At 46.1% G+C, this 26,355-nt stretch overlaps 1 protein-coding gene across 2 annotated transcripts; it reads right to left on the bottom strand.

Annotated features, from left to right (window-relative positions):
- Nucleotides 1-967: 967 nt before the first annotated feature.
- Nucleotides 968-23,864, bottom strand: MMEL1 (membrane metalloendopeptidase like 1). Of its 2 annotated transcripts, none has more exons than XM_084220139.1 (23): nt 23,381-23,864; nt 23,096-23,259; nt 18,731-18,790; nt 17,215-17,376; nt 16,732-16,812; nt 16,114-16,209; nt 15,763-15,881; nt 15,063-15,128; nt 12,810-12,944; nt 12,122-12,211; nt 11,743-11,879; nt 11,183-11,276; nt 9,540-9,668; nt 8,488-8,586; nt 8,023-8,106; nt 7,661-7,764; nt 6,872-6,930; nt 6,173-6,292; nt 5,056-5,189; nt 4,672-4,737; nt 3,667-3,762; nt 3,374-3,450; nt 968-1,934 (listed from the first exon to the last, which is right to left on the bottom strand). In XM_084220139.1, exons 1-23 carry the CDS (start codon nt 23,428-23,430, stop codon nt 1,835-1,837), a joined length of 2,322 nt encoding a protein of 773 aa, XP_084076265.1. In that variant the 5' UTR covers nt 23,431-23,864; the 3' UTR covers nt 968-1,834. The 2 variants fall into 2 exon arrangements, with proteins under 2 accessions (XP_084076265.1, XP_084076266.1); XM_084220140.1 differs by having other exon boundaries at nt 23,387-23,864.
- Nucleotides 23,865-26,355: the final 2,491 nt, after the last annotated feature.

The raw sequence follows: 26,355 nt of genomic DNA, 5'->3' as shown, positions 1-26,355 counted from the left end.
TAGACAACTTCTTAATTTTTATTATTATTTTTTTAAAATCTGTGTTAGTTTTTTCAGCAGAATTAGTTCTGGGTGTTTTTGCAGGGTAAGGTGATGTTGCAGACACTCTGTGGTTTATAGAAATGGCTGTGCCAAATCCCAGCTGCTGCAGGGAGCTCTGCACAGCCAGGGAGAGAGGAGCAGCATCCACCAGGATCAGCAATCCCCCAACTAAAAATGAATTTACTTTTTGCAGGATTAGATGTCTGCACCAGCTGTGGTTCGATGGAGCTGAAAGCTGCTCCTGTCGGATGAGTTTTGGTCTTTTAGGAGCAGGATTTGTCACCAGGTGGCAGCATGGGAGAGGGAAAGGCTTTGGATTCTTCCTGGGGAACATCAGGATCTTCCTTCTTTTCCTGTAATAAAGCTTCTTCTCACTGTCTAAAAATCCAAAGCACAGCAAAACACCTCTGGGTGCAGAAGTTCCCCCAGGGCTGAAGCATTTTGTGATGGTGGGAGGGTAACTGGGTGGTCAGGAGGAATTCAGGGGCATTTCCTGGGGATTTGGAGCCGGTGTTCCATCTCAGGTTTGTGTGTGGGCACAGCACCAGGGCCAGGGGGGCTGCAAGGGGAGCTTGGAGCTCCTGCCCTCTGCCCTGACACAGACTGGGAAGGGTTCTGCAGGTGGGAGATGGGATTAATTCACAGGAAAAAATGGAGGAACTTCCATGTGCTGTGATGGCCGCTTGGAATTAACCCTCCAGGCACATTTCAGTTATCCCTCTAACAGCTGCATGTGCCAGAACTTTTAATTCCAGGGCTCAGTGATTTTGCAGAGTCACACCTTGCCTTGTGATTCCTGTGCTAGAAAGGAAAGCATTTGCTGGAATGATATTAAAAACTCACTATTTAATGTTGGAAATTTAAGATATTTTCATTATGGTAGGATGCTTACCAAGAAAAGCCCCCCCATATTCTCCATCCTTGCTGAATTCACCACCATGATTTTTTTTCTTTTACATTTTATTATAAATTAATACATGTTACATTTTCAAGTGTAAATACTGAAAAATAGCCTATGGCAAAATAAAAAGGCACAGGATTAAAACCAGCTTAATTGTTTCCATGGATACATATCTGCTATTTGGCAAAAGGTACTTTATACACTTTCTACAAGAATAAGCATCATTTTAAATATATCTCTGAAGGGCAGGACCCTGTAATTTAACCATAAAGACAGAATTTGTACTCCTAAAATGTGATTATTGTAGTGATGCCTCACTTGAAGGGGGTTCTTTGGAGCAGAGGGACTCGAGTGAAGAGCGACAGGCATCTTGACATAGAGCTCACTGTCACGACAAACAACAAAGCAGTGATCAAACTGCAGGGGCACAGACAGCACGAGAGTTTACACCAGCTCTAACCCGACCTGGAGGGAAAAATGCAGCAGAAACAGAACCAGAGCACTGGAAAGGGAGCAGTGGAACGTCCGAGCAGCGTTGCTGAGCCCCCGAAAGCGGGGCCGACGTATCAAAGTTATCATTCCTCTCTGAAAAATAGATCCGTGGCTGCTGGTTGGCTTGGATTTCTCGTGTAAGAATGAGTCCTTGTAACCCTGAAGCAGTGTCTCATAACAGTCAGGATGTCCTTGGGAACAGTCCTCGAGCCCGGAGACGCGGCGTGGCCTCGCCAGCCCCGCGCTCCATCCCCGCGGTCCCCGGTGGCACTGGGACAGCTGAGGGCTTCCCTGGCTCTCCCTGCAGCAGCTGCCCCTGCAGCGCTGCCTGGGGCTGAGCAGGACAGCGGGCACATCCCTGCCAGCAGCTGGTTTGGGGTCAGCAGCGTGCCAGGCTGGTCACCACACGCGGCAGGTCCCGGCGGGGCGCATGGCCGCGCCCTTCTGGCAGCGGAACACCTCGGAGAAGGATTCGAAGTTCTGCAGAGAGCCCATCACCCTGAACGGGGAGAAGGGATTCGTTCAACATGGAAAACGATTTTATGGGGAGCAGGAAGGGGTTCAGGGCCTCGTGGTGGGGATGGTGAAATGGGAAAGACTTATAAATGTGATTGCGTGGGGAAAGATTTTGGGAATATGGAAAGTATAAGTGAGATGGAAATGAAAGCAGCTTTGAGATACCTCAGTTACTGAACAACTGGAAAACAATGGCATGGCCAGCTGAAGGTAATCCCCTTTGGATGGAACAACACCCTCTGCTTACAGACAGGTCCAAGGGGCAGAGCAGACCCTGCCAGCTTGGCAGAAGGGCCCAAAGAGGAGTTTTTAGGCTTTAAAATGTAAACACAGCATGGTAATGTAATGGTTCTTATAGGCTGTATGTAAATGCTGTAGGATTTGTATCTTGCACTAGATTGGTTAGTGAGAATTAGAATGTACAGCACACAAGAAGATTTATGGTATTGTAAGGGGAACCTCACTCTCTTACACTCTTATCCTCTCATCCTCCCTCTCTCATCCTCTTTACCTCTTTCTCTCTTTTTTGGGCTTGCTCTGAGCTGTGGCTGGCAGCTCCCAGCAGGGCCCTGCACCCTTTGCAATAAACCCCAAGTTCCTGACCTGGCTGCAGAGATCTCTGCTCTCCATCCATCCCCACCATCCCACCCCCTGGTGCTCCTACACCTCAGAACTTGAGTGCAGCTCAGAATGTGGGATGCTTTAGGAAATACAGGTAATCTGGGCAATGAAATGCCAGGACAGAGTGGGTTTGGTCCTGCTCCATCCCCTATGGATTGGCAAAATGCTGTTCTGGGGAACAGAAAGAGGTTTGGAACCTCAGAATGTGATTGCAGTTCAGGATGTGGGAGTTTAAGCATTTAGATGCTTTAGGAATTATAGGTAATCTGGGCAATGAAATGCCAGGACAGAGTGGGTCTGGTCCTGCTCCATCCCCTATTGTCACTGTCATATTTTCTGAAAAATCCCTTCACCAGGATTTCTTCTCCTGGGAAGATGAGAAGCCTCAGAGAAGAATGAAAACAATAATTATCTGATTGCTTCTCCTATGTTTGCTGCTTTGGAATGTGGTCTGGAGATCCTTTACCAACAGGTGCATGTTTGATTGGATTCAGCTGAATTGTTTTTAATAAATGACCAATCACCATCAGCTGTGTTGGACTCTGAGTCAGTCACAAATTTTTATTATTCATTCTTGTTAAACCTTCTGTCTTCTGACCCAGCAAATTCCACACCCTATGGATTGGCAAATTCTCCTGCAGGTCAGGAACAGGTAAATGCTCTCCAGCAGTGTCTTAGAAGCCATGGGGGAAAATCAGGAAATCACTTGGGAGTTATCCTGTGTGGTATCAGACTCTCCTGTGCTGTCGTGGTGCCAGGGGTTGGATGAAGTGAGGTGTGAGTTGGCAAATAAAAACCCACCTGTACTTCAGAGGGCTGTGAACATCTGTCTTTATGGACTGGCTGGCATATTCTGGTCTGTAGGAACCACACCAAACCTGCACAGGGAGATTCATCATTAGTGGGTCACTCTTGAAGGGAATTCACACTGGGATCCTCTCAGCTTCCCTAAGAGCCATAGGCAGAATAGATGCAATTATTTACTAATTAGCTTTTGTTTTATCAAGATCTGGTGCTCTGGGACAGATCTATCTGCCCTGGATTTCCCTCCAGCAAAGTCCAAGGGCCTGAGGCACAGCCCTGTGTGTTCTCACCTGGGCAAAGTTGAGGAAGAAAAGCTGTTTGTGGGACATGTTCAGTCCAGGCAGCTTTGGCTCCTTCCCTTCCTGTTCCAGCCACTTCAAGTAGGCCTGGAAATAATCACAGAAATAATCAACTCAGAGGAGCAGCAGAAGGATTTTGAATGGGAGGAGGGATTTTAGTCACCACGTGCATTAACCAGCATGCTTCCCCTCTGTATTTGTATACATCTTCTCTCTCTAATACAAACAGTGCAGAGAACTTTATGAAAAAGCTCTTTCTACAGGAATTTGTATCTGTGAATAAAGTGTTAAAAAAACCTCTGCTTCTCTGTAGTGATGATTTTTCTCTCTTCAGGTAACTGCTCATTAAATAGCAGATAAGAACCTTGCTCAATGTTAAATCCATTACCTGCTATTGTTGCACAGTAATTGGCCAATTTGCTTTTTTTAGGTATATTGACATGATGGAGACAAGTTAACGTGCCCTCATGCTGGTTAATTCCCAACATTCTGTTTCTGCAGCCTCTCAGGTGCTGAGACAGGCCCAAAGCATGAAACAGAAGGGAGAGTTGAGGGTAAAAAGAGATCCAGAGCAGAGAACATCCATGAATTCCATGTGCAGGCACTTTGTGTCACCCCACACATCCCCTCCACATCTGTAATGGCTTTCAGAACAACCCTAATGAGGTAATTAACTGGAATGGTGTCCATTAGGGTTGGAATTTAAATTTTAAATTCAAATTAAAACCATTTAAAACCATACTCAAAACACAAAAGATAAAAGTTTTTCCTGTGACATCTCTTAGGGTTCTTTGTAGGGAAGAACTTTCCCTGCTCCCACCTGAGCTCCACCCTTGGGCTGCTCCTGGGTGCAAGAGTGCCAGCAAGCCACGGCCACAGGAGCTTCCAGGTGCACAGCTGAGGCTTCAGCTTTTGGGACATGCTAATAACATGTTAATTGTCCATTTTTTTAGCACAGAACAGGTAAAGTTAACTCACAGGGTGTTTGAGGATTACCTTATAGGCTTGTCGGACTCCCCCATTGTCTGCAATATTTTCTCCTAATGTGCTTATGCCACTGACCTGTAAAAATAATAATTTATTTACTCTGTTGTCAATAAAATCAGCAACTCTAAGAACTGCAGGTCAGCCATACAACAGCCTGACGTGCCTGGAGCAGAGGGAAGCTGTGACTTCATGCTGGGACAAGAAAGGAGAGAATGAAATGGAACAAATCAGAGGGTAAGAGCTGCAGATTGGAACAGAACACACACAAATATGACATGAACACCCCTGCACACAGACCCTGGGCTTTCCCAGTGCCCCCAGCTCATCCCATGCTTATCCCCCATGGAAAAGTCAATATTTGTGCAAAGCCAGAGCTGTGATGTTGCCACTCACGTTCTGTCCCCCTGCCAGCTCCCAGGTGTAATTCCCATACTGGTGCACCATGCACAGGGACTGCTCCTTGAAATGCAGAGCTGAGAAGTTGCTCCACCAGTCCAGCATGTTCCCATCCTTGTCAAAATTCCTACCTGCAGGAAAACCCAGGGATAAAAGGAAAGCTTTGAGCAAGATTTTAAAACTCTTGCAGCTCCAGCTGGGATGCTGGAACTGCACTCCCTCTTTCCTCCTTGAATTTAGATGCTCAGACTTTGGGCACAGTTTATTCTCTTTGTCACAAGGGAGTGGAATTGTGGTCTCTGTTATTCCCTGATTTCCTGTGCAGCCCTGACTTCAGGTACAGCTCCCAGGCCTGGTTTTATTTCCAGGTGGATTTTGCAGATATGGTGTAACAAAACCTTCCCTTCAGCTCTGAGGTGTCTGGGGTGCTGGTTCTGTGTGGCCACATGAGAGGACTGAAGTATAGAGAGAATTAAAATCTGGAATTGCAGTCCTGGAGTTTGTGTTCTTGGCTCTCTGGCTGGAACAAGGCTTTTCTTTGCTCTAGAACTCAGCCTCTGAGGCTTTGTCGTGTGTTTATGTGCCACCTGCATGAATTTAAAGAGCACTTAAAAAAAACCACGTGGAAAAAACTCCTGACTGGTAGAGTCAGAAGTGAGCTTTTCCCCCAAATTCTTTTACATGGCATTTGAGAAACTTTAAAAAGCCAATTTATTTCAAGCATTTGGGTCAAAAAACAAAGTCTCCTGGGATTTTAAGACACTCCTGACATTTGTTCTATCCCAAAAATGTTGTTCACAGATTTCACCGTACTCAGGAGCCCGTGGATCTGCTTGTTTTGTGTTTCTGATCCCATGGTGCTGTAAAAATAACATTTTCTTCCTGAGAATTGTCACTGCCTCGATTATTTTTTTTAACACCTGCTTATTTCTCGTGCTCTGTTCAGGAAACACTCCCTGCAAAACTTTCCACAGAGTGTTCCCAGGGTGCTCCTATTGCTGCTGAGCTGGATGTGGCTGTGCAGGGATCCTCAGTCCCAGTGCACTTTTAATTCCTGCCGTGCCTGCCACGAGTTTTAGCTGAAATAATCACATTTTTTTCATCATCTCCTCACCGTTGTCATCGAAGCCATGAGTGATCTCGTGCCCAATAACCATCCCAATCCCTCCAAAATTCAGGGCCTGGGGCTGGTGCTTGCTGAAGAAGGGGGGCTGGAGAATCCCAGCAGGAAAAACTGCAAAGACAGGGAGAAAGGGGCAAATGCTGTAAAGTGGTTCAATTTTGCCTCACTGGCAGACAGATTGTTTGCTTGGTGTAAGGGTCAGGAAGGAACAGAAAATATAAAATGATTAGAAACAAGCTCATGCCTCATGCGAAATTGTTTCCCCCTTGAAAAATGAAAAATGACAAGTTAATAAAGGTTTAATTTGGCACATCTGCAGCTGCAGTATCTCCCTGTTTGAGGCCCAAGCAGCATTTACATTAAGCTCAGCCTAATTTCTGGCTCTTAGCAGCGTCATTGCACAGAGCAAAGTGCAGAGCTGCCCCATGGGCTGGGAACTCAGCAGCAGGAGCAGCCCAGGACACACTGGGGGCATCCTCTGGGTGCTGGGCCAGGCTTTCAGACCCAAGGCTGTTCAGTGACAGGGTGTAAAACTGGGGAGCTGAATATTCACCCACAAAGTGCTTGAGCTGAACAGCCAGGCAGCCTTGCCCACAATTCCTGGATGGGCACAGGCAGGTTTGCCTCTGGATGCAGAACTGAAACTGCTGTGTGGAAAAAAATCATCTGGTTAAAAGTGTTTAAACCTACCTATCTGGTTCCTGTTGGGGGAATAGAATGCATTGACCACTGCAGCTCCAATTATCCATCTGAAAAGAAACGTTGCACACAGTTAGTCATGGTGGTTTTACTCCCCCAGACATTTTTGAAATTTAATTCTGGTTAAAAAGTGCAAGGTATATAGGAAAGGATTGTAAGGATATAATCCTTTCAGGGATTATTTATTTATATCTTTATCATCTATATCTATATCCATATCCATATATCTATATATCTATATCTCTCTATATATTTATGTCTATATCTATCTATCTATCTATCTATCTATCTATCTATCTATCTATCTATCTATATCTCTCTATATGTATATATGTATGTGCATATATATTTATACATAAATACACACATATATATGTACTATATATCTCTCTCTATGTAATATACATTCTCAGGAATGTGTATATGGATGTATAAAGAAATATAATTTCCTTGTTAGGAGAAGGAAGAACCTTGCAACAAGAAGGAAAACCCTTACAAAGAGATTATATAAGGCAAGAATTCAGGTAGGAAAAAGGGTGCATTGATCACAGCTGTGAAGAATTCCTGATACCAGGAGATACCTGGTGGCTTCTTGAGGGGCAGCTTCCATCCCAAACACACAACATCCAAGCAGAAAAGCATTTTTCATTTACCTAAGAATTGTTGAATTCCTTGATTATCTCAGCCACAGGCACTCCCAGGCACCCTCAGCATGAGCTGGACACCCCCACCATGAACCCAGAATTTAAATTGTGTCTGTGGCTCTGTCTGGAAACTCACATGTCTTGGTCAACTCTCTCTCGAAGCTTTTTCAAGCTCTTCTGGGCTCCAGCTCGCAGGTTCTCCAGGATGTTTTCAAAGTAGCTGTGTTCACTGAAGTTCAACTGCACAAACAGGGGTCCAAGTACATTGGTCAGCTGAGCAGGAAGAGGAGCTCCTCGTCCCACTGGATGTCCTCTAAAGAACTTTTTGGTTGCATGGTTTCACTGAATAGTTGGTTCTTTGCACCAGTTATTTATTAAGATGTTCATTTTGATGTCCTTGGAAAGGGCAGTCGCACAGGTACAAATATTCCAGTGGCAAGAAAGCAAATGCAGGGGTTTATTTGGAGGGATTTAGTGAGGTATGCACTAAACACTTACATTGGCATATTCCAGGTCCAGTTTCTCATTGTGATCTTCCAAAATGTAATCTGGGTAGCCAATTTGTTCTTTGATTGCCATTGCCTGGAAGAAAAGAGTTGAATGTTTCCTCTTAATTGTGGGTTTTTGTTGATGTGCTCTTGTTGGGTTGTTTTTACTGAAGTTTCAATACAAAGAATAGTTAAATGTTTGGGGTTTTTTCTTGGCTTTGGAATGGTGCTGATGGTCCTGAGGTCAATTAAAAGTTGGAAATGTTTTTTTTTTATTTGGTGGGGAATTGCGTCATATCCAGTTGGCATTTTTACTGGTGTGGGCTAACAAAGGATTGAAAGGAAAGGACAATGTAACAGGATCATAATGTCCTCTTTGCCTCTTGTTTGGGGAGAAACTGGATACGGTGATACTACAAAATTCCAAATATTTCATGTTCATAAGGGAAAACTGAAGTTCTTTGTTGTGTCTGACCTTCTCACGAGCTTTCTCCTTGGATGCCTCATCCATCCACTGTAGCTCATCCAAGGTCTCCACGAACACTTCACGGATCTTCTCTATTAAATCTCGGACCTGAAAGAGAGCCAGGGAGACACTCATCATTCCCATGCCCTATTCCCAGGCACAGCTAAGGAGGGATGAAAAGCTTCCTGCTGGATGGCCATGTCTCCAAATTCTGTGCTCTAAACCATGGTACTGTGCACCTAAAAGTGTGGATGTGACACTTTGGTCAGGGAGTGAAACAGATAACTTTCCCAGGCATGGTTCTGGGAAAAGCTGTGAGAAGCTCAGAGAAAAGAATTAAAATTCTTATCTTGGTCTGTGCCTGGTATTTAGGTGGAATGTTGTACATGATTTTTATGGAGAGAGATGTACAAGAAAGCATTGTTCCTAACTGTCCAATGGCATGAGAAATGTTGTTTGAGAACCAGTCAGGTTCTGGGTGAACGATCCTGCCTATAAATATGGGGAGTTTGGTAATGGAGTTTTGCTTTATGCCTTCTGGGCTTTTGGAATCAAATGTTGTTTGCTTCTCGCCCTTCTTAATACAACAGTGACATAAAAGAGCATCACAAATGAGTCCTTGCACCTTCTTGACTGGTGGATAAATCTCCCAGGCAAAAAACAGAGAGCTGACACCAGAGGGAATGGGCACTGTGGGCATTGTGGATGTGCTGCTGTTGAGTCATGAGCGACAATGCCTCCCCAGGCATTCAGAAGGCTAACTCACTTTACCAGAAAACCCATTCCTTTTTATATTCTAGTTCACTACAAGTGGACCTGATTAGTCCCTTCATCAAAACACCATTGCCAATTAAGAAGACACCCATTTGCAAACCACCTCATGGGCTGTAAACCCCTTACTACAAAACACCAGCTGCAGATTGCTCGGAATTCCTTCTCTCCAGCTCCCTAAATCTTCCCAGGCCGACTCATGGCAAAGCTTATCTAGCTTCCTCTCTCTCTCTGACCAGAGAGCTGCCTCTGCAGTGGATGTACAGTAGTATGAAGGGTAAACTACATACCATCCTCTTGCTCTCACCAGCAAAAGTCTCCCGGACGTACATGGCTCCCACCGCGTTCTCCAGGTTGTTGTTGACGTAGCTGACGCACTCCCTCCAGCGCGCCTCCTCCAGCGTCGTCCCGTACAGGGCCTGCAGCACCAGAGCCCAAATCAACCCTGGCCCTGCAGCCCTTCCAAACCCCTGCCTAAATTCACCAAAGGGTTCCAAACTGCCACCTAAATTAACCCAAACACTGCCTAAATTCACCAAAGGGTTCCAAACCCCCGCCTAAATTAACCCAAGGTTTTCAAATCGCTGCCTAAATTAACCAAAGGGTTTCAAACCGCCGCCTAAATTAACCCAAGGGTTTCAAATCGCCACCTAAATTAACCCAAACACTGCCTAAATTAACCCAAGGTTCCAAACCGCTGCCTAAATTAACCCAAACGCTGCCTAAATTAACCCAAGGGTTTCAAACCGCAGCCTAAATTAACCCAAACGCTGCCTGAACTAACCCAAAGCTTTCAAACCGCCGCCTAAATTAATCCAATTGTTTCAAACCTCCACATAAATTAACCTAAAGGTTTCAAACCTCTGCCTAAATTAATCCAAACACTGCCTAAATAAACCCAAGGGTTTCAAACCACCGCCTAAATTAACCCAAACGCTGCCTGAATTAACCGAAAGCTTTCAAACCACTGCCTAAATTAATCCAATTGTTTCAAACCTCTGCCTAAATTAACCGAAAGCTTTCAAACCACTGCCTAAATTAATCCAATTGTTTCAAACCTCTGCCTAAATTAACCTAAAGGTTCCAAACTACCACCTAAATTAACCCAAACACTGCCTAAATTAACCCAAAGGTTCCAAACCACCACCTAAATTAACCCAAACACTGCCTGAATTAACCCAAAGGTTCCAAACCGCTGCCTAAATTAACCCAAACACTGCCTAAATTAACCCAAAGCTTTCGAACCACCACCTAAATTCACTCAAAGCTTTCAAACCAGTGCCTAAGTTAATCCAAACGCTGCCTAAATTAACCCAAAGGTTTCAAACCACCACCTAAATGAACCCAAACACTGCCTAAATTAACCCAAAGCTTTTGAACCACTGCCTAAATTAACCCAAAGGTTTCAAAGCACTGCCTAAATTAAGCCAAACACTGCTTAAATTAACCCAAAGCTTTCAAACTACTGCTTAAATTACCCCAAAGCTTTCAAACCACTGCCTAAATTAACCCAAAGGTTCCAAACCACTGCCTAAATTAACCCAAACACTGCCTAAATTAACTCAAAGCTTTCAAACCACCGCCTAAATTAATTCAAAGGTTCCAAACCACTGCCTGAATTAACCCAAAGCTCTCAAACCACCACCTAAATTGAGCCAAAGCTCTCAAACCACTGCCAGAATTAACCCAAAGCTCTCAAACCACCACCTAAATTGAGCCAAATCTCTCAAACCACTGCCAGAATTAACCCAAAGGTTCCCACCGCTGGGATTGACCTTTGAGGATTCCGTGATGCAATCCCAGCATCTAGAATTGTTTGGGCTGGGAGGAAGCCTAATATTCATCTCTTTCCAAACCCCTGGCAGGGTTTTTGGGCTGAGCAGGCTGGGTTTGGTGGTAGCTGTGCTCTCCTCTTTGTGAAGAGAGGAAATACCTTCCTGTAGCTGGCCCGAGCATCCTTGAAGCGCCGGCTCAAGCTGCTGACGCGGTCGATCACCAGCCGCCAGATGAGGTAGTTCTGGATGGTGCTGTGTGGGAAAGCAAAGCTGAGCTTAACCCCCTGTAAAAACCAGCACTAGGGCAGGCAGTCAGAGGGGAATCTCAGTTTTGGGTGGAGACGAGGAAGGAAATCATTGCTGCCAGTCCTGGGTGTCACAGCATCTCATTTAACTGAGGAGTCATCCAGCCTCAGGACTGGGCTGTCATGTCTGTTCTGGGATTCATTTCTTGTTTTTCTTCCTTCTAGAATGTAACAAGAGCCAAGCCTGTCATGTATGTTTTTCTTCCCATTTAACCTTCTCTGAGCAAGCAGCGAGTGAGACACCTTGTACTGCAGTATTTGGAATTTGAAACCTCCAAAGGCATTTTTCCCTGTGTTTTACAGGGGTCTCATTTTCCCTCAGAAGCTCAGAACTAACAAGGTGGGGGTCCAATAATTGACATTTCAGCAATCCTTCTGTGACTTTTGTCCTACCTATCCTGCAGTTTCTTTACCTGGCTGAGTACTTGGAGATAATTGCTTTCAGCTCTTGCAGATAAGGCATCCCATACACGACCACCTCTTCCTCTGGGTCCACCTGAACACTCACTGAAGACATGACACGCTGGATGAAGAAGGTCCAGTTAAAGTCCTAGGCAGAATTTAACAGAGAGACATTTCAGTGTTGGATGATTAACTGCACTTTTGACAGTCTTATGACCTTGAATGCAGCTGTTCAGTAGGACAAAGCCTTTAAAGAGATTCTGAAGGCAAAATCAGGAATGGGAATGATTTGATACCTCTTTGTAGAAGCTCTGATCAATTCACAAAGCCATTTCCCACTGGCATGTCATTAAGAGCCCTGAAGTATGAGACTGCTGGTGAAACACTTACATTGAATGCAAACTTTTCCTGCAGCTCTGCTAAGGTCATTTTGTTGTACAACAAGGTCACATCGTGCCTTTCCTCTGCTGGGGTGGTGGCCTGAAGACATTCACAAGGTTATTGCTGGAATCAACTGACAGAAATATCAATGCCTGAAATCACATGCAGGTGCACATATACACACTCCAATAATATTCAGATTAATTGGGAAAAGGAAAATGATTTGGTTGTGCCCAGTGCTGCTTCCAAAAATTCAGTGCAGGAACCTGGGTCCCCCCCTGTTCAATAATGTTTCAGAGTTTTGTTGAGCCAAGAGGTTCCTTGTGTCCTCTTCAGAATGGAAGGATTTCTGGGGGATTTTTAGCGTGCTGTAGGTTATCAAGGATGCAAGGGAGCCTGCCCTGGTGTTATCCCAGTGCATGGATAGCAGAAGGTGAATGATCCTGCTTTAGAAGTGTTCCAAACAGAAACAAGGCTGGGGCTGGAGCAGCAATGTACACAGCAGGCAGAACTAGAGACACAGAGGCTCTGAATTTTGGGCTGCTCGTGGCACAGAAAGTTTTTTCCCCCCACTTGTTCTGGTCTGTGAGTTTTCTGCTGCATTGAAAACTGCTGCACAAACCAGCAAGAGGCTCTTCCCCCTCACCCCTTGACCCCCACAGCTTCCTGAGGGGCTCTTGACCTCTCCCAAACTCACGTTTGCAATCTCTGTTTCAAGCTCCATGACCTTTGCCATCTCCCCTTGGACAAAGGAATCATCTCTGGACACGTTCTTGTCCTGCCGGATCATTTTGGCGATGGTGACCATGAACTGCAGGTAAGCTTCTCTCACCTGCACTCAGAACAGGCAGGGAAGGTTTGCTGTCCATCATTTCATAGAATCCCAGAATAGTTGGGCTTGGAAGGACCTTAAAGCCCATCCAGCACCGGCCCTACTGTGGCAGGGACACCTTCCACTATCCCAGACTGCTCCAAGCCCTTTCCAACCCATCCTGGGATGCTTCCAGGGATCCAGGGGCAGCCACAGCTGTGCCAGGGCCCCACCACCCTCACAGGGAAGGATTTCTTCCCAATATCCCCTCTGACCCTGCCCTCTGTCAGTTTGAACCCATTCCCCCTTGTGCTGTCCCTTGTAAAGTCTCTTCACTATTTCTTCACTTATTTCATCTTCAAATTTCTCATTCAGCAAAGCATTCTCTCTGTCATGAATACCTTACAGGGCCCTTGCCAGCCTCAAAACAAAAATTCTGCTTCTCTCTGCCATGCAAGCCTGGCATTCTGAGTTAGAATTACTGCTTGGGCAAAGAGGAGGCTCTGTGCTTTGAGTTACACCATGGGAACACTGATCCAAAATTCCAGGGTGAACAGGGAAGGTTTGAGTTCTCAGAAAGTAATACCATAAATCTCCTCAGGTCTGGTTTTAGTGTCTGAAAGGAAAGCTCTGTTTCAGACAGTTCCCAGTGGCACCTTTGCTTTATTCCTGATGGGAGGCTCTGACTGATTTATGCCTCAGAAAGGGCCTTGAAAAGACATTTGGCTGCTGATCCCTGATGCAGGAAAACTTGATGCTACCTGTTCTCCCTCTGCAGACCCTGGAAGCCAGATAAAAACACAGTGACTGTGGTGAAACTGAGTCTGGGCACTTACAGATGATGGTTTGTGGTTTTAGGCTGAATGCTGAGCCTTAATCAGGCCAGACTCCCCCAGGCCTCAGGAGGAGCTTTGCCAAAAGATGCTGGACTAAGCACAGGGGGAGTTTGGGTCATCAGAGTTGGGCTCATTGTCTGGGGGCAGCGAGCTGGTAAATACAAATAAAAAGGGGTTGTGTCTCCTCCTTGGTCATTAGGATTAAAAGCACAGCCTCAGCCCCCCTGCTTTGTGCCTTCAAATTAAAGCTGTATTGAGCAGAACTGGTTTTCTTTCTCCAGTTTAGGATTGTCTCTGCACTGTACCTGATTTCCTACCTCCTCCATGTCAATCTATGTCTGACCTTCATGCCCCAATGCATATAAATATCCCTCTTTTCTGCTGGGGAGGTGACACTTGCAGGGGAGACTCCTGGGTCAGCAGCTTTCCACATTTTTCCATTTCCACGAGATTGTTTTGTCCCAGAACCTGGCAGCTCCTAAAGGTGTGGACACAATCTCCTATAAACCTCACAGGGTTTATTGATATTTCAGCTAAATTCTCCATAAAGTGTAGTCAAACACGCTGAAGTGAGAAGAAAACTCTTCCCACTGATGTTTTCATCTGCCTTTACAAGCACGAGACAAAGGAGTCTCAAATGCTGATTGTTGTCCCTCTGTATTCCCTTCCATTCTTGTTAGGAAAATTGGTTTGATGTTGGGCTGCAAATACTCTTTGTTAGCAAGGCATAATTGAGGAAAATAAAATGTACTAAAGCAGTATTTTCATCTTGGAAACAGACAAATTATCTGGCTCTGTTTGCAACAGCTTTCTGTGTATTTACAGAAACAGTGTGTTCTGCAGAATCAGTGGTTTTGCCCTGAGCATTGGCAGAGGGAAGCAGCTAGAAAATAATCTCTCCCAATTTCATGTAATTTTGGGGGAAGGGGAGAGTAAGTGGCAGCAGATTCTTACTTGCTGAGCATCAGGGAATCAGAGGAAGATACAAGCAAATCCCCTGCACTGAAAATGTGAAGCTGTCCTTCAAAATGAGAGACTGCCTAAGCAAGAAAACACAATTTTATTTTCTCATAACCTTTTTCATGAGCTGGCCAGTTCTGGGCAGGCTTGATACTTATACTGTTGTTCAGTCTTTTTGTAAACTTTACAAAATGTTGGCTTAATTAGGGAAAAAACATAGCAATGACTGTCACAGTCTAGTTGTGATTGTTGCATAGTGTGAAAATTCATGTATTGGGGTTTTTGAGAGCCCAGGGATAAGGAATAAAGTTGTTTTAGTGGCACAGAGTAAATCAATACTTACTCTCTGATAGCTGCCCCCATTAAAGTAGTAGTCCCTGGATGGCATTCCCAAACTTGGCTGGTCAATCTGAAGGAAAATGCATTTCTCTGTTTTAGTGTAGTTTTTAATATAATATATATAATAAAATAATAAATCAAGCCTTCCAAACATGGAGTCAACTTTCTCCTCCCTTCCCTCATCCTGGGACCCCTGCAATCACCACCACAAATGGTGACCCCAACCACCACACTCTTATCTCTGGGTTTCCAGGTAAGGACAGGGAGGATCTCAGTGGGGGTCAAAAATCAAAATCTTTCAGTGATCATGGAGATCCAAGAACAAATTTAAGTAATTTTTCTACTTTGCTTGACTTTAGGGTTCTTGCACAGCCATTCATCACCAGACTCTGAAGCACTCTTTATGTGTTTTAAACCCATGGTGTCCTACTATATATTAAACCTCATCCTCATTTTTGTAAGTCACAAGAATTTACAGCCCTTAAATGCTGTAAATCAGCAAAAGTTCCATTGATCCTTATTTCTTTTGCTGAAACAAAAAATTATGCTGCCATAAAACATTTCCCAATATGTCTTTGGGACACTCAGGGTACAGAACTATTTTGCCTACATTTTACCACCATTGTTCAATGGGAAGCTCATCTGTTTTGATCCATTATGATTTTCTGGCCCATAAAAAATTCCCTTGTCCTTTTTTTCCTTACATAAATGATGTGTCTGCTGGAATCCCTGTCATCATTCCACACGAACATGTCGATGAGGACACGTTTGTTAAACCTGGAGTTCATGATGGAAAGGGTTTCCTCCATGCTCCAGCTTGGCTCTGGGAAAAAAAAGGGAAAAAAAAAATTAGGGTTAATTTGTCAATCTGTGTCAGACTGATTAAAGTTGGACAGTTCACCAGCTGAAATTTTGGAGATCTATTTAAATGGATCAATGAGTGTAAAATGTGTGATAGCCTGACTTCTGTTTGGGAAGAGAAACTGAAAATGGAAGGATTGGCCTCCCTGCTCCAGTAAATAATTCTGACTGAACCCTCCCAGGCCCAGCTTTACCTTTGGTCTTACTCCAGTCTGCAGAAGCCACTGGCCAATCTCCAACCACCCTCAAAGCCTCCAGAAGAGGCAGGGAATCTCGTTGCTCTATAAGACCTGAGGGAGCAAAGACAAATTCTGTATTGTTTTCATACAAAAACAAAATTAGGAAAAATAGGTAACGGGCCTAACAGCTTAATTTTGCAAGTGAATGTGTCATGGCAAAAAAAAGTAAGAGATATCCTGAAAGCATTCTATGTTTGTCTTCAGAAAAGGAATGAAAATACTTCTGTATCATAATAATTATACATAATAATTAAAACCTCTGGAATATTTCCAGGGCTGATTTGGAGTGGGTTGTTTGGGGAAGGATGAGCTGGGCCAGGTTTGTGCCTTCTCAAGGAAAGGCTTTGCATCCATACCAGGGGTGGGTACCCAGCATCCATCCTTTCCACCTCCCAAATGGGTATTTTCAGGTTTAACAAATTACCAAGGCATCTTCATCCATCTGAAGATGAATTTTCCTGGCATGGCCACATGGATTAGACAGGTATTGACTGGATTTTTGCTTGAAATGCTTTGGTTTTTCTGTACAGCTGGTTTTGAACAGGGGAATTGCTGCAACAAGAAGACACTCACTCTCATTCATGCAGGACTTGTAAAGGATTTTAGCTTTCTGAAATGCTTCTCTGTCCCCTTGGTCTGAAGTCTCCAGCACACCTGGGGAAGGAACCATTGCAGTGAGATTTTTGCCCTGAAGACCTTTGATCATTTTACAGAAATCCCTGAGGATTCAGGGCTGGGAATTGTAGGCTGCAATTACTGTCAAACTGGAGAGCTCTTCATGCTGTTAATGAAAAAAGTGTCAGGAGGAAGGACCTGCAGACAGCTGGTCCTGCTCCTTTTGGAGTTTGCACCCAACCACCTCTGGCTAATTTTTAGTGGGAGCAGGATGTCCCCACAAAATAGGTGTAGTGAGAGATGTAGAGATAAAATGACCAGAGGGAAAAAAAAAAATCCCCAATCCACCCTTCTGTGCAAGTTTAATTCTCTGTCTGATGAGCAGTGAGGAACCTCTGAAACAAACACAGGTTTCTGGGGATGGAGCAGCTTCACCCCTACCTTTGAGGATGATCTCCAGCTCGTCCCTCAGGATGTCAAAGATGCTGTATCTGGAGCTGGTCTCTGGGATCACATGCCTGTTCAGCCAGCCCCCACAGGCGTACTGGTAGAAATCCTGGCACGGGTCAGCTGTGGGATCCATGTTCTGGATGATTCTGGCAGCTGGGCAGCAAAAGTGGAGAGCTGAGTTCTACAGACTGCCCAGGAACCTCTGGGACTGCTGAAGACACTCAAGGAGCTGCTTGGCAAGACTCATTCCCACATGTTTGACTCAAGACTCGAGTCCCACAGGACTTGAGGAGTTTTCTGCTTAGAAATGGATCTGGATGGCAGGTGTGGAATGGAAGGTGTGAATGGCAGATGTTGAGTGGCAGGTGTGGAATGGCAGATGTGGAATGGCAGATGTGAATTGCAGGTGTGGAATGGCAGATGTGGATGGCAGGTGTGGAATGGCAGATGTTGAGTGGCAGATGTTGAGTGGCAGGTGTGAATTGCAGGTGTGGAATGGCAGATGTGGATGGCAGATGTGGAATGGCAGATGTGAATTGCAGGTGTGGAATGGCAGATGTGGAATGGCAGATGTGAATTGCAGGTGTGGAATGGCAGATGTGAATTGCAGGTGTGGAGTGGCAGATGTTGAGTGGCAGGTGTGGAATGGCAGATGTGGAATGGCAGATGTGGATGGCAGATGTTGAGTGGCAGATGTCAGTTGCAGGTGTGGAATGGCAGGTGTGGAGTGGCAGATGTTGAGTGGCAGATGTGAATTGCAGGTGTGGAGTGGCAGATGTGAATTGCAGGTGTTGAGTGGCAGATGTGGAATGGCAGGTGTGGAGTGGCAGATCTGGATGGCAGATGTGGAATGGCAGATGTGAATTGCAGGTGTGGAGTGGCAGATGTTGAGTGGCAGATGTGCATTGCAGGTGTGGAATGGCAGATGTTGAGTGGCAGATGTGGAATGGCAGATGTGAATTGCAGATGTGAATTGCAGGTATGGAATGGCAGATGTGAATTGCAGGTGTGGAATGGCAGATGTGAATTGCAGGTATGGAGTGCCAGATGTGAATTGCAGGTGTGGAGTGGCAGATCTGGATGGCAGAAGAGTTGTCCCACAGCACAAGACCTTGCAGGGAAGAGTGCCCAGTGCTCCCCTGGGCTCCAGTTTAGGCACTGCCCAAGAAACCAGAGTTCCCAGGGGGCTGTTGGGGGCATCTGTGCTGGAGTCTCACCTCAATACCACAAAGAAGAAGGTGAATGCCCCATGAGAGAGAAAATTCAGTCTAAAGGGAATTTTATTCTGCTTACAGATACAGATTGTGCTGGTCAGCCCACGGCCTCGTGGCTCAGAGCCACTCTTGGCCACACTGGCAATTTTCCTGAGCCTCTTATGAATGATATTCCTTACCCAAGGGGGAATCTCATTCCTTTTCATCTTAAACTCGGAATTATCTCTTTTCCAGGGTCAGTGCCAGCCCACAAAGGCTGCCCTGTGCAGCAGGAATCCCCCACACCCCATTACCTGCTGTCACACAGCCAGGGGTGGTGCAGATGTTGCCCGAGTTGGTGCCATAGGGGGAACCTGCAGGGAGAGGAGGAAAGCAGATGGAATCACTTGTTTTGGGAGGGAATTCCTCCCAGAGCCACTCACCAGAGCCCAATCCCCTCAGTGTGACAGCTCAGTGCTTTGGGAGCAGGAGAGTCAATATTGGTGCCTGTCAAAGACATCAGAGGAAAACTGTGAAGAAATCTGGGGGTTTTTGAGGAAAATTTATTGGCAGCAGCACTACCACAGCCTTGACAGCGAGTTTTATCTCTCCTGTAAGGAGAATAAAACCATCTTTTCTACCTGCTGACTGCCTCCACAGCCTACTCAAAGTGTGGGATCCTTTTTTAGACAATCTATTAAAATGCTCTGAGCATTTACAGCAGAAGCACAGGTATTTCTCTATTTATTTATCTCAATTAATTTTCTAGAAGAACAGCCCAAGTTTTCAGCAGAAGCACAGGTATTTCTCTATTTATCTCAATTAATTTTCTAGACCAACAGCCCAAGTTTTCAGCAGAAGCACAGGTATTTATTTATTTATCTCAATTAATTTTCTAGACTAACAGCCCAAGTTTTCAGCAGAAGCACAGGTATTTCTCTATTTATCTCAATTAATTTCCTAGAAGAACAGCCCAAGTTTTCAGCAGAAGCACAGGTATTTCTCTATTTATCTCAATTAATTTTCTAGACCAACAGCCCAAGTTTTCAGCAGAAGCACAGGTATTTATTTATTTATCTCAATGAATTTTCTAGACCAACAGCCCAAGTTTTCAGCAGAAGCACAGGTATTTCTTTATCTGAATTTATTTTCTAGAAGAACAGCCCAAGTTTTCAGCAGAAGCACAGGTATTTCTCTATTTATTTATCTGTATTTATTTTCTAGAAGAACAGCCCAAGTTTTCAGAGAAGCCCAGGTATTTCACTGCTCATTTTCCTCCCTGGTTAAGCCTTGCTGACAGGCTGGGTTACAGTGATAGAGGGGCTCCTGCTTTGGCATCCATTTCAGCCTGACACAGCTGCAGCAGAGAATTGATCAGGCAAGAGGAGCTTTAATGGAGATAAATGAAATGATCTGAGCTGTGGGACTGCTCCAAATGGAAGAAAATGAGGGAAATGAAGCACTCCAGGGGTGAACTGCTCACCTGAGAGCTGGGACATGCTTCAGACCCCCTGGGGTCACTCTAAAGGATTTTATTGCCTTAATTTGGCCTCACTGAGCCCTGTCCCATCTCCTGGCCAGCAGCAGGAGCAGAAAATCAACTTGTGGCACCTCTGGAGCCCCTGGAGCAGCTCACTTTTGGAATGATGGTGCTTTTCAAACCAGAGGATGTTTGAGCAGCACTGAAGGAGAGGAGCCAGGGCTCAGCCACCAGCTCCCCTCAGTTTGGAGTTTAGATTCTGCTCCTGCTCAGCAGGCTGGAGTAAATCTGTTATTGAAGGGCACAAAAATCACATTCAGAAAGGAAATGCAGGGGAAAAAAAAGTGGTTTTTGTTGTTTTTGGACCTTCCTGACAGCCAGCAGGGACAACCTTTGGGGATGCAGGCACAAAAATATCAGTGATCCTTCCTCCTCAGAGCCAGAAATAACCAGAATTACAGGAGCAGCAGCTGGGTGAGGCTGGGAGTTGTTTGGAGGAGCTGCTGAGTGATTTGAGGTGTCAGCTACAAAGGTTTGAGATGTTCCTCAGGCTGTGGCTTTCCAGCAAGGGAGGAGGTTTGGGTTGAGGAAATGCTGAGGGGGAGCTGTGAAAAGGCTGCTGAGATGGGGGTGAGGGAAGGATTGAGAACCTGACACCCAAATATTACTTTATTCTTCCTGTGTTTTCTTTCAGCTTATTTAATTTTTGGCCCTGAAAAGTTCCTTGGATGTCAAAAATTGTGTCCAGAACTCTGTAACTGCACTGCTGGGAGAGCTTGAGTGTTTTTGTTGGCTGGGAATAGAGATAAAAATCCCAGTCAGCATTACCAGAACTCCAGGAATCATTGCTGTGCCCACAGGCCTATTTCATGCACCACAGTGCTCTTCTGCAAGATATACACCAGCAAAAAAATATTCCCCCTGAACCACAAAGCCTAAACATGCCTTTAGAAATTAAAAAAAATAAAAGTGGACGCAAAGCAGGACAGGCAGCGCTTTAATTTTCTAATTTAATTCCTAATTACAAGCGAAACAAAATTAGTTTTAGAAGCCTGGGTAGTGTCATTCTGATCAAGGGTGAATCAAGGGGAAGGGAGAAATCTGGATCTGCTCTTGGTGAGCAATCCAGTGTCCCATGCACATCCCAAAATTGACATTTCAGTGGGATCAGCAGTAGAAGATTCCCAGGGTAACACTGATGGTTGTATCACATGGAGGGTGCTCAGCCCCACTGTTTTTTTCCTGTTTTGTGTTTTTTTCCCCCTGTTCTGTGGGATTTCTGTGGCACAGCTTTCAGCCAGAGGCGCTTTTCCCATGGGGAAAAAGGATTTGAGGTTTTCCCTCAGCATTGGGAATGGGCTGAAGTGTGACAGCAAAACAGAGCTAAGGGGGGCACTGGGACAGAACTTTTCAAGGCAAAAAATAAAAAAAAAAAGAAGATATTTCTGCTGCAGGAAGAGTCTGAAGAGCTCTTATTGCTGCAGCTCTTGACCCATGCAGTGCATGTGGACAGTGCCCTGTGAGGATGGAGCTCCTGCTGCTCAATTCCCACCTGGAATCTCATTTCCCAGCTGGAATCTCATTTCCCACCTTGGAATCTCATCTCCCACCTAGAATCTCATTTCCCACCTGGAATTTCCTTTCCCAGCTGGAATCTCATTTCCCACCTGGAATTTCCTTTCCCACCTGGAATTTCCTTTCCCACCTGGAATTTCCTTTCCCCCCAGGAATCACCTAAAGCTGCTGTGAGCTGGGATGGGCACAGAGGCACAAAGTGGCTCCAGGGCACAGCTGGACACATCTGGTGGGGTGTGAGCAGCACAGGGCAGCAGAACATCAGCCCTGCACTCAGGGCTCAGTCTGGGCAACACTTCCAGGGAAAGTTTAATTGCAGCTATGAGCCTGAGAGAAATATTTAGGTTTTAGACCCGTTTTCTCACAGATAAGCCTTCCTTAAACACATGCAGTGAGCACAGACTCTGCCTCTGGATTTGGATGAGACCCACACTTGGGTAAATATTATTAATACCTGAATTCTGCATTGTCTGGAGCCAGCAAAGGATGTGGGGCAGATTTCCCAAATCCTTTCTGCATGCAGGCAGCAAAACCCTGCCAAGCTCAGTGTTTGATACACAAACTCCTCCTGCAGGACCTGGCTCTGGGGAATTTCTTTCCTCTCCTCTCCTGAGCTAATAGAATAAACTTTCTGATGAACTTTATGGATACCAAACACTCAGATTTTGCCTGGTGTCCAACTGCTGGTAGCAAAAGGAGTGAACAATAACAAGGCTTTTCCCATGAATTATTGCTCAGGATTGTGCAGTGTTTCACTCACAAGTGCTGAAAATGCAGCTCCCTGCAGCAGGGGAGACAGACACAGCGTGTTTTGCTGCTGTGTTTTGCTCCAGTTTTGCTGTTCCCGCTTTAATTTCATTCTCCAGTGTTTTAACAAAGCTCCCAATGCAGGAGACCTAAATGGAAGTGACAAACAGGAGGCAGAGCTGCTCCCGAGCATTTGATGCTTCACAGGGTTTTAAAGTGGGGACTTTGCACTTGCTGTGCCAGTGGGAAAACTTTGGTTTTACCAAGTGTGCTCTGCAGTTAAAATATTTAGGCAAAACACTTCAAAAGAACGTGCCTCAATGTCAGGTTTCTGGCAAGATATTTGCATTCAAGTCACTGAAGCAAATCACACTCAGAGATCCAACTGCCTGATGGAATATTTAAAAAGTCTCCTTTTCCTCAGCATCAAGTGGCTTTTTTTTTTTTTTGTTTTAAGCTTTCACATTGTAATAAGCAATTTCCCCTTCAGGGAGATTGTTTTAAGAAGTGTTTGAAAGCAGCTGCTGCTTTAAAAACCCTGGCAATGAGGAATCTTGCCTTGTGCTTGGATGAAACAAGGAAATGTCAGTCCTCACACACAGGCACACACCTTCCCTCTAAAGCAGCACATCAGCTTTGTCAAAACAGCTCTGAAAACAACAAATTGCGTGGAATTAAATAAAGGCATAGAGTCTAACAGAGCATAATTCAAAATTTAAGTGAAAGCTAACATAATCTCTGTGCAGAGAGAGCTCAGTCCCCCACAGAGGTGACCTCATGGTCTCCCTGTATTTTTGTTTTCATTCAGCTCTGAGGGAAAAAATTACTTTTTTTGCCGTTTGCAGAGGGAAGGGGAAGATTATTCCCAGGTTCTTACCTCTGCTGCTGGCATAGAGGATCACCAGGGCGACGGCAGCACAAGTCATGAGGAGCAGCAGGACAGCCAGCCCGATGGCCACAAAGCTCCAGGGCTTCTTCCCAGATTTGGTCGATTTTTCCACAATATCCATTTGACTTTCTGATTTCCCCATTATTGTAACTCTAAATCGGGGAGGGGAGGGCGAGAAAGGGTTAACAGCGCGGCTACATCGGGATGGGGAGAAGGGGAAAAAAAAAAGGCAGAATAAAAGCAAAAAGAGCGAGAAAACTTCCAAATTATTACATGTACTTGTCCATTTGATTGTCCACAGATTTGCCAAGCTCATTCTCCATCTCCCGTGCCTGCGTGTCTGCTCTGGGGGGGGCTGGTGCAGTGTCACAACTTCAGGAGCCTCTTTGGGAAGTCTGGAAAAGTCTCATGACCAGGTTGGGCAACTCCTTTCTCGCAGGCAGGGAAGGAGGGGGGCAAAGAGCCGCTTTCCACTGCCCGCTTCCAAAGGATTCCCGCTGCCCGAATAATCCCTCCGTGGCTCTGGGCAGCTCCGCAGGGCTCGGTCAGCTCGGTCAGCCGGGGTTGGACCCTCGCAGGGCTCTGTCACCTCTGTCACCTCTGTCACCACTGCGGGCAGCCGGGGTTGGACCCTCGCAGGTGCCCCGGAGCGGCTCCGGGGGCGCAGGACGGGCACTGCGGGCGGCTCCGGGCACGGCGGGCGGCTCCGGGAGGCTGCGGCTCTGCCAGGCTGCTCCGAGCCATGCTCAGGCTTGGGAGCTCAGCGCCGAGCCCTTCCCAGCTCCGGGGAGATGCTCCGGGGGAGGAGGCAGTGGGATGGGATGGGCGGGAGGCGCTCCGCTCCGCGGCGGCCGCTGCCGGGCTCCACGGGGTTCTGTTAGCGCGGAATCCACCCGGGATTGTGTTAGCCCGGAATCCACCCGGGATTGTGTTAGCACGGAATCCACCCGGGATTGTGTTAGCACGGAATCCACCCGGGATTGTGTTAGCCCGGGATTCTGTTAGCCCGGAATCCACCCGGGATTGTGTTAGCCCGGAATCCACCCGGGATTGTGTTAGCCCCGGGGTTCTGTTAGCCAGGAATCCACCCGGGATTGTGTTAGCACGGAATCCAGCGGGGGTTGTGTTAGCCCGGGATTCTGTTAGCCCGGAATCCACCCGGGATTGTGTTAGCCCGGAATCCACCCGGGATTGTGTTAGCCCGGAATCCACCCGGGATTGTGTTAGCCCCGGGATTCTGTTAGCCCGGAATCCACCAGGGATTGTGTTAGCCCGGAATCCAGCCGGGATTGTGTTAGCCCGGAATTCTGTTAGCCCGGAATCCACCCGGGATTGTGTTAGCCCGGAATCCAGCGGGGATTGTGTTAGCCCGGAATCCACCCGGGATTCTGTTAGCCCGGAATCCATCTGGGATTGTGTTAGCCCTGGGATTCTGTTATCCCGGAATCCACCCGAGATTGTTTTGCACCCGAAATCCACCCGGGGTTGTGTTTTCCCCGGGGTTCTGTTAGCCCGGATTCTGTTATCCCCTGAATGCCACCTGGAGTTCTGTTATCCCCGGGATTCTGTTAGCCCTGGGATGCCACCCGGGATTCTGTTAGCCCTGAATGTTACCCGGGATTCTGTTCCCCCTTAAATACCACCCAGGATTCTGTTAGCCCGGAATGCCACCTGGGATTCTGTTATCCCTGGATTTCCACCCGGGATCCTGTTACCCCTGCGATTCCACCCAGGATCCTGTTACCCCCGGGATGCCACCCACGATCCTATCAGCCCCGGATTTCCACCCGTTATTCTGTTATCCCTGAATTGCACCCGGGATTCTGTTACCCTTGAATTCCACCCGGATCCTATCAGCCCCGGATTTCCACCCGTTATTCTGTTACCCCTGAATTCCACCCGTTATTCTGTTACCCCTGAATTCCACTCGTTATTCTGTTATCCCTGAATTCCACCCGGGACTCTGTTACCCCTGGAGCCGTCCCATTCGGCCGCTGCCCCGGCAGGGAGTTGGGAACCCGCTGGAGCTCTCTGGTTTCTCAGAGCCCCGGCAGCTTTGGGGTGGGCTGAAGGGAGAAGTGTGAGCAAAGGGGCTGATTTATGGGTTGTTGCAGGCAGTGCACACAATTCCTGCCTGGAAATGTGGCTGGGAGCAGCTGGGACAGGCAGTAGGAGCAAGGGCAGGGTGGGTTTCCTCTGGGTTTTGTTTCACCCCGCTGCAGAGCAGGCTGGGGCTGGGGGTGTTTTCCTCTCACTGCAGGATTTCACAGGGCAGAAATGCCAGGTCCAAGTTTTGTGTGTGAGTTCAGGAGGAGGTGCTGGTGGCAGAGCAGGGGTTCCTTTGTGGCTGTTTGCTGGCAGTGGACACCCAGTGTTCCAAGAATGGGGAACAATCAGCACCAGCTCCCTCTGCCAGGAGCCCAGGTCTCCTCTCCCAGTCAGCAGAACTTCCCTTTCATTTTTTCTCTCCAGGCCCAGGTTAACTCAGGCTCCTGGCGAGTGTGAAGGCAGCAATTCCCATCCCAGCAGCTGAGGAGGAGTGGGAGAACCCAGGGATGGGAAATGCTCAGGGGCTCCAGCAGCTCCTGGGTGTCCATATGGCAAACAGAGCTGCAGAAGGCAGGGGCACTGCTGAGGACAAATCTATACATTTAATTAGGATCTAAGTGATCTCTCCTTTCTGTTTGCAGAATTTTCTGCAGCTAACAAAGATTGGTTTATGGGAATCTTCCTTGTTGTTGAGCATTTTTACTCTTACTTTACACCTAAGCTGGCTCCGAGTAGGATCTACCTGGTTGACATCCATAAAACTGCAACAGGCAGGTGCCTCACAGGACTTAATGTGGCAATTTTTGTAGATTTAATGTAGTTAATTTTGTAGATTTAATGTGGTTATTCTCATAGATTTAATGTGGTGTTTTTTGTAGATTTAATGTAGTTAATTTTGTAGATTTAATTTGGTTATTCTCAGATTTAATGTGGCGTTTTTTGTAGATTTAATGTAGTTAATTTTGTAGATTTAATGTGGTTATTCTCATAGATTTAATGTAGTTATTTTTTTGTAAATTTAATGTAGCTATTCTCACAGATTTAATGCAGTTTTTCTCATAGATTTAATGTATTTATTCTTACACCATGGCTACAAGACACTGCAGGCTATTATTTTGCCCATTTTAGAGGTGGAAAACCAAGATGCCAAGAATCTAAGAGCTTTATTCCTTCTGCTGTGCTAAGTGGAAAAAACCCCT

Source organism: Fringilla coelebs, assembly GCF_963513975.1.
Source record: "Fringilla coelebs genome assembly, chromosome: 22".
In the NCBI taxonomy this organism is placed as follows: Eukaryota; Metazoa; Chordata; class Aves; order Passeriformes; family Fringillidae; genus Fringilla; species Fringilla coelebs.
Note: the sequence above shows the minus strand (reverse complement) of the source record. Positions and strands in the feature narration are given on the sequence as shown.

What these genes read in the sequence shown, in the direction of transcription:
- MMEL1 (XM_084220139.1), bottom strand. Translation starts at nt 23,430, where the DNA reads ATGGAGAATGAGCTTGGCAAATCTGTGGACAATCAAATGGACAAGTAC. An exon ending in CTCGGGCCAGCTACAGGAAG is followed by an intron (nt 9,669 to 11,182) that starts GTATTTCCTCTC and finishes CTGGTGCTGCAG; the next exon opens with GCCCTGTACGGGACGACGCT. An exon ending in TCTTCCTCAACTTTGCCCAG is followed by an intron (nt 3,451 to 3,666) that starts GTGAGAACACAC and finishes CTCCCTGTGCAG; the next exon opens with GTTTGGTGTGGTTCCTACAG.